Source organism: Myotis brandtii, unplaced genomic scaffold (assembly GCF_000412655.1).
Source record: "Myotis brandtii unplaced genomic scaffold, ASM41265v1 scaffold15, whole genome shotgun sequence".
Classification (NCBI taxonomy): Eukaryota; Metazoa; Chordata; class Mammalia; order Chiroptera; family Vespertilionidae; genus Myotis; species Myotis brandtii.
Window position 1 is genome coordinate 1,758,808 of NW_005355410.1, and position 6,883 is coordinate 1,765,690.

Genomic DNA, 6,883 nt, shown 5'->3' on the forward strand with positions numbered 1-6,883 from the left:
CAGGAGTGTGGTGGAAAAACCCTAGATCACCTTCTTGGATTCTTATTACCCAAGTTACCAAGAACACTGCCAGTGGCATACAGGGAGCTTAGCCAATGAGCAGTCAGAAAAGGTATTTCCTCTGCAGCTCACACGCAGAGGCGGGACTGCTGGCAAGCCACAGCTGGCACCCCCCCGTTTCCAGGCCTGCTCAAGCCTCTGGCACGGCTTGAGCAGGGCCCCCCCAGCTCTGCTCTGGCCCTGCTCAAGCCTCCGCTGTGGCTTGGGCAGGGCCCCCGAGCCCTGCTCAAGCCTCCGCCACGGCTTGGGCTGGGGCCCCCCAGCTCCGCTCTGGGCCTGCTGAAGCCTCTGCTGCGGCTTGGGCAGAGCCCCCCTGACTCTGCTCCGGGCCTGCTCAAGCCTCCACCAAGGCTTGGGCAGGGCCCCTCAGCTCTGCTTAAGCCTCCGCCATGGCTTGGGCAGGGCCTCAAAGCAAGCATTCCGCCTGGCCGCTCACACTGCCCACTCTCAGCGGCCGCGCCCCCCCTTTCCCCAGGGACTGGGGGACTCCGGCGGAACTGGGAGGACTAGGCACTGCCATCTTTCTGAGGGAGTGACAGTTAATTTGCATATTACCCTTTTATTAGCTAGGATATAATACAGGCCCTTAAAAACTCTATCTTTGAAAAATATTTTACATGAAGAAAATGGCTATTATATACTTTTAAGTTTAAAAAGAGAAATATAGCTGAAGCCGGTTTGGCTCAGTGGATAGAGTGTCGGCCTGCGGACTGAAGGGTCCCAGGTTCGATTCCGGTCAAGGGCATGTACCTGGGTTGCGGGCACATCCCCAGTAGGAGATGTGCAGGAGGCAGCTGATCGATGTTTCTCTCTCATCGATGTTTCTAACTCTCTATCTCTCTCCCTTCCTCTCTGTAAAAAATCAATAAAATATATTTAAAAAAAAAAGAGAGAAATATATAATTTGAATAGACTATGATTCCAGTTACAAAAAAGATTATAATAATCTATGTAAAATATTAAAAGGGTGCTGGGTAATGAGTTTTTTTTCTAACCTATATTTCCTAGCACTTTGAAAATTTTCTATAATACATATTCAGGGCCTTTAGGGGGAAAAAACTGTTTAGAAACATAAAAATGTATACGAAGAAAAGAAAAATTTAATACAAAGAAAAAAAGTTACTAAATTAAGAGAACAAAGACATTCCCTTAGCAACCAAATATGGCTGTAGAATTTCACAACTAGAAACAATTCAAGAGTCTTGCTTTCAACATCATTAATTAATATAATGAAGAAAATAATTCAAGAAATATCTGTTTTATACAGGTAATTCTCCTTCACTGAACATGCCATTTTAAAAATGTGCTTCAGCCTTCACCTTAAAAATTTAATTACTGTTAGTTTTACAAACCACCTCTATCATAAGAGAATTTACTCATTCTTCTTTATACAACCATATAAATGACTAACCAAAAAACTTGATTTCTGTCATAAAGAATATAGCTAATTAGAAGTATAAAGGTGAAATATAACCTACAAATGCTTAAGACTGGAAATGTCCAAAGAGACCTAAAACAAAATCAAATCAATCATAGCAACAGAAGCACTCAATATAAAATAGTGACAAAAACAACTATACATGGAAGGCATGATAATTCAGAATCTGATTTGCCTTTTAAACATATGTAAAAGAAGAGCGTCAAAGTGACAAGCTAATCTTGCTTCTCTAGTAGCTAAAAATAAAGATCTATGATGTCTCTAAAGTCTAAAATTTGTGAAGATTAAGATGGTTAATTCCCCAGAGCTACAACCACTTATTTACTACTACACTGTATACTCCAAACAGCACTGCCCAAAGAACTTTGTGAAATGATAGAAATGTTCTGTATGTGTGCTATTATGGTAACCAATGTGGCTATACTGAGCACTTAAAATGTGAATAGTGTGACTGAGAAATTATTTTAATTTTTATATCATTTTAATTAATTTTATCCCCAAATATACTGGTAGCCACCATATTGGACAATGCAGTTTTAAGCCCTCTGTGTGTACCTAAATATATATTTAAGGTGTTTGATTTAATGGGCCTCTATAATATTTGTTTACATTGATTCTACTTATTATAAAACTGCCCTGGCCTGTTTGGCTCATTGGTTAGGGCATCGGCCCACAGACCAAAGGGTCATGGGTTCGATTCCCAGTCAAGGGTGTGTACCCCAGTTGCAGATTCACCAGCCCTGGTAAGGGCTCATGTGGGAGGCAACCAATTGATGTGTCTCTTTCACATCAATGTTTCTCGCTCTCCCTCTCTCCCTTCCACTCTCTAGAAATCAATGGAAAAAATAACCTCAGGTGAGGATAAATAAATAAATATTATAAAATAAGCTTCTATACAGGAATGAGTTCACTTCCTTATGACTTCAACTTCCTTAGTAAAGCACACACTAGGTGGATAAATATGTAATCAATGTTTGATAAAAGAAGATACTTTACCAGCTCCATCTGAATCCTCTACCATAGGATTTATTTCTACCATGGTTGCATCATATTTCAGAAAAAGGTTGTAAAGCTTGACCATGTTTTCTGCTGCAGAATCCACAACATTAGGTGGAAATCCCATCTTCTGTGCAAGCTGAAAGCAATTTGTCTCTTTATTACAGGAATGCCACATATATCCAATCAACATTAAATTATTATAAATAAAAAACCTTGTTAATTATTTAAATAAGCACGAATCATCTGAAGTCAAACATTAATCACTGAAGTAGCAGCTATTAATAAATGGTTAAAAAATTTTTACCCAAAATCATCATAAGGCAGGTGGAAGAAGCACACAAGAACAGTACAGAAAACTAGTGAAATTGTAAACAGAATTATCATGTATGTGTGTACACAGAGAAAGTCTATAACTTTCATCAGATTCTTAAAAGCATCCATAAAAGTAAAACCACTGATTTATTTGGTTTATATAAGATAGTACCCCTACCATTCCAATTTTCAGGGGGGAAAAAGGGAGAGAGGAACAGTTAAAGGCCACCATAGGGATATAATATCCAGACTAGTTTATTCAACAAAAGAAAGAAAAAAGATGGAGAGTGAGGGAAAAGAAACCTATAAATTAGATAAGAACCTATGAAACATTAACCAATACCAATGAAGGACCTTATATGGATCCCCATTCAAAGTGGAAAAAAAAAAAGAGAGAGATAATTAGGGAATTTGAATGACAGGATAAGTAATGATATTAAGGAATTACTGTTAGTTCTACTAGTTATGGCAATTATCTTTTAAAGATACATATTGAAATATTTATGGAGGATATAAAGAAAAATATTGTAGATACTTCTTTAAGTTTCCATTTCAAAGAAGACATTAACATGCCTTGACACTTAAAACATTAAAAAAAAATTTTGTCAATCATTTCACTTGTACAAAATTCTCTTTCTTCAAGTATTATAATTACCTAATCAAAAGCTAGAAATTTTTTGGAACGCAACATACCCGGACAGCTTGTTCCTTTTTGATGCCTTCTACAATATCAATAGGTTCTTTAACTATGGCTTCAGGAGTCTCTGCAGCAACATCCTCAATGTTGACACCACCTTGAGAACTTCCTATTAATACAGGACCCTAGGAGGAGAGGAAACAGCTAAAACATCTAGATTTTATTTGGACCGGTCAATAAAATTTTAAAACCTCTATGTGCACACTATGAGACTTATGCATCTATCACTCCCCATTCCTATTTTTAAATTTCGTGAGAATTTATCCTAGTATCTCCTGCACAATGCCCCTTATAATAAATGTTCAACTGAAATTATAGAAAAGAAGTGAAAAGGAAGAGAAAGAAAATAGTTCTCTGTGAGGGAAAAAGGTTAAAAATATATACAAAATTTATAACAAGTTAATATAAACATGTATATGTGAAATAGAACCTATGCATTTTCTGAAAAATCATAATGAACAAATCTAATAAACTAAAGTTTCAGATTTTATAAGCTCCAGGCTTATAAGTCAGTAAAACAGAAAGCTACCTACCTTAAAGAATATCTCAGGCTACTATCATTAACAATATAAGAAGATATAAATATTAATTAATCAAATTTTAAGTCTTTTAAAATCAATCAAGAAAAAAAGTTAAGGCAAAATTATCTAATAGATTCGCTAATTTATGCACAAAACTAGGAATAATATTATTATGCAAAAACAAGGAAATGGTTAAAGGATGTTACTAAAGGTTATTCTCAGGTATATTTTTTAACATTAAGTGTGTTTAAATGTGCATACACTCACTATTCATATAAATAGAAAAAACATGGCAAATAAAACAATAAATGATAATACTTTTGTTACTTCATATGTCACTATTCCCACCCCCAACAATTTTTAAAAAATGTTTTTTATTGATTTCAGAGAGAGGAAGGGAGAGGGGGAGAAAAACATGATCGTTGCCTCCTGCATGCTACCTACTGGGGATTAAGCCTGCAACCTGCAACCTGGGCATGTGCTCTGACCTGAGAATTGAACTTCGAACTCCTGGAGCTTAACCAACTGAGCCACACCAGCTATGCCCCTTCCACCCAAATTTTGTTTACAATGAACATATTATTCCTTTTTTTTTTTTTTTTTTGTAGTGACCAATGTTTGTTCTGTGTTTCTGACCAGAATAGGAATGAACAGATAGGGGATGTGCTTTTGGACAGAAACAAAGCTATATAATTGGTCAGGTTGTGCATCATGGGAAAACCTGGCTGAGATAGTTAATATTTCCCTATGGCCTCTATTAGTGTTAATCATCTAACCTATTTTGGTCTCATATTAGTTTCAACCAGCTATAGTCTAAACAGGAGGAGATGATTTGAATCATAAAGAGAAAAGAAATGAAGTATGTGGTCCCTTCAGTTCCATTTACTTATGAGTATCCAGTGGGATTCCTTTTTTTTCCTAGCCTAAATTTTCTTATTATCCTTTTTATTTATTTTATTCATATATAATCTTTCACTCATCCACCCATACAGAGAGTAATGGCTCTCAGTACCTGAACTTTATTTTTTAACTGAATTTATTGGGGTGACATTAGTTAATAAAATTATCTAGGTTTCAGGTGTACAATTCTATAATGCACGATCTGTACATTATATTGTGTGTTCACCACCCCAAGTCACGTCTCCTTCCATAGACATTTATTCCTCCCTTTTTTACCTACTCCCACCCCCCTTTCCCTCTGGTATTCACCATACTGTTGTCTATGAGTTCGGGGTTTCATTTAATTTTTTTTTCTTAATCACTTTACCTTTTTCACCCAGCCCCACAACATCCCTCCTTTCTGACAGATGTCAGTCTATTCTCTATAAGTCTATTTCTATTTTGTTTATTAGATTCCACATATGAGTGAAATATGGTACTTTTCTTTCTCTCACTGGCTTATTTCACTTAGCATAATGCTCTCAGGTCCATCATGCTCACAAAAGATAAGATTTCCTTCTTTTTTATGGTAGAGTAGTATTCCATTGTATAAATGTACCACGGCTTTTTTATACACTCATCTACTGATGGACACTTGAGCTGCTTCCAAATCTTGGCTATCTATACTAATAAAAGGGCAATATGCAAATTGGTCGGGACACCCTCACATAACAACCGAACACCAGGCTGTGTGGGGCGACCAGGCCGGCTAGTGGGGCAGTGAGGGGTGACCAAACGACCGAACAGCAGGCTGCATGGGACAACCAGGCCGGCAGGGAGGGCAGTGAGGGGTGACCAAACGACCGAAGAGCAGGCTACGTGGGGCGATCAGGCCAGTAGTAGGCGGTTGGGGTGATAAGGCCGGCAGGGGGGCAGTTAGGGGTGATCAGGCAGGCAGGCAGAGGCCATTAGGGGCGATCAGGCACGCAGGCAGGTGAGCGGTTAGGAGCCAGTGGTCCTGGATTGTGAGAGGGATGTCCGATTGCCAGTTTAGGCCCGATCTCTGGGATCGGGCCTAAAATGGCAATCGGACATCCCCTGAGGGGTCCCAGATTGGAGAGGGTGCAGGCTGGGCTGAGGGGACCCCCACCCCGTGCACGAATTTCGTGCACCGGGCCTCTAGTCTATAATAATAAAAGTGTAATATGCTAATTAGACCAGAAGTCCTTCTGGAAAAAGCCACAGTGGCAGGGGCCGAGGCAGAGGCAGCAGAGGCCTCCGGCCGCGGTGGCGGGCACCGAGACCCTTGCACGAATTTCGTGCATCGGGCCTCTAGTCCTATCTAATAAAAGACAAAAAGGGTAATTAACTGTACCTCCGCTACGCTTCCCATTGGCTAATCAGGGCGATATGCAAATTAACTGCCAACAAAGATGGTGGTTATTTTGCATACACCAGCTCTGAGCTAAGACTGAAGACAACACGGAAGCCTAGCGGTACAGAAGGGAGCGAAGTAGAGGCCGCAGACATAGTAAAGGAGCCAAGGCTGCGGAGGCGGGAGGCGGGAGGGGAAACCCAGCCACAGCGGCTGGGGGCAGATTGGGCAAACTCAGCCGCAGCGGCTGGGGGCGGGAGTGAAGCCCGCCTCAGCGGGTTTCACTCCCTTCTCTGCTTTGCTCCAGCCACAGGAAGCCCTATTCTTGCAGGAATCTTCCTGCAATGGGCCTCTAGTTTATATATATATAAGGCTAATATGCAAAGTGTCCCCTCAGGAGTTCAACCAGGAGACCAGGAGTTCGATCACTGGCTATGACATGTGCTGACCAGCAGGGGGTGGCATGGAATGAAGGAAGGCCCAGGCTGGCAGCCAGAAGGCCCCAATTGGCCCTGATCACCGGCCAGGCTTAGGGACCCTACCCATGCACGAATTTCATGCACCAGGCCTCTAGTATGCATATAAGGTTCTTGGTTGATTAC

General features: G+C 40.2%; 1 protein-coding gene across 1 annotated transcript in view; it reads right to left on the minus strand.

Moving 5' to 3' along the window:
- SUCLA2 (succinate-CoA ligase, ADP-forming, beta subunit) overlaps positions 1 to 6,883 on the minus strand; it is a 62,661-nt gene that overhangs the window by 31,273 nt on the left and 24,505 nt on the right. The window contains exons 5-6 of the mRNA XM_014535749.1: positions 3,503 to 3,631; positions 2,495 to 2,633 (exon numbers count right to left, since the gene is read on the minus strand). Of these exons, the coding sequence (XP_014391235.1) occupies positions 2,495 to 2,633; positions 3,503 to 3,631 (268 nt within the window). The remainder of the gene's footprint in view (positions 1 to 2,494; positions 2,634 to 3,502; positions 3,632 to 6,883) is intronic.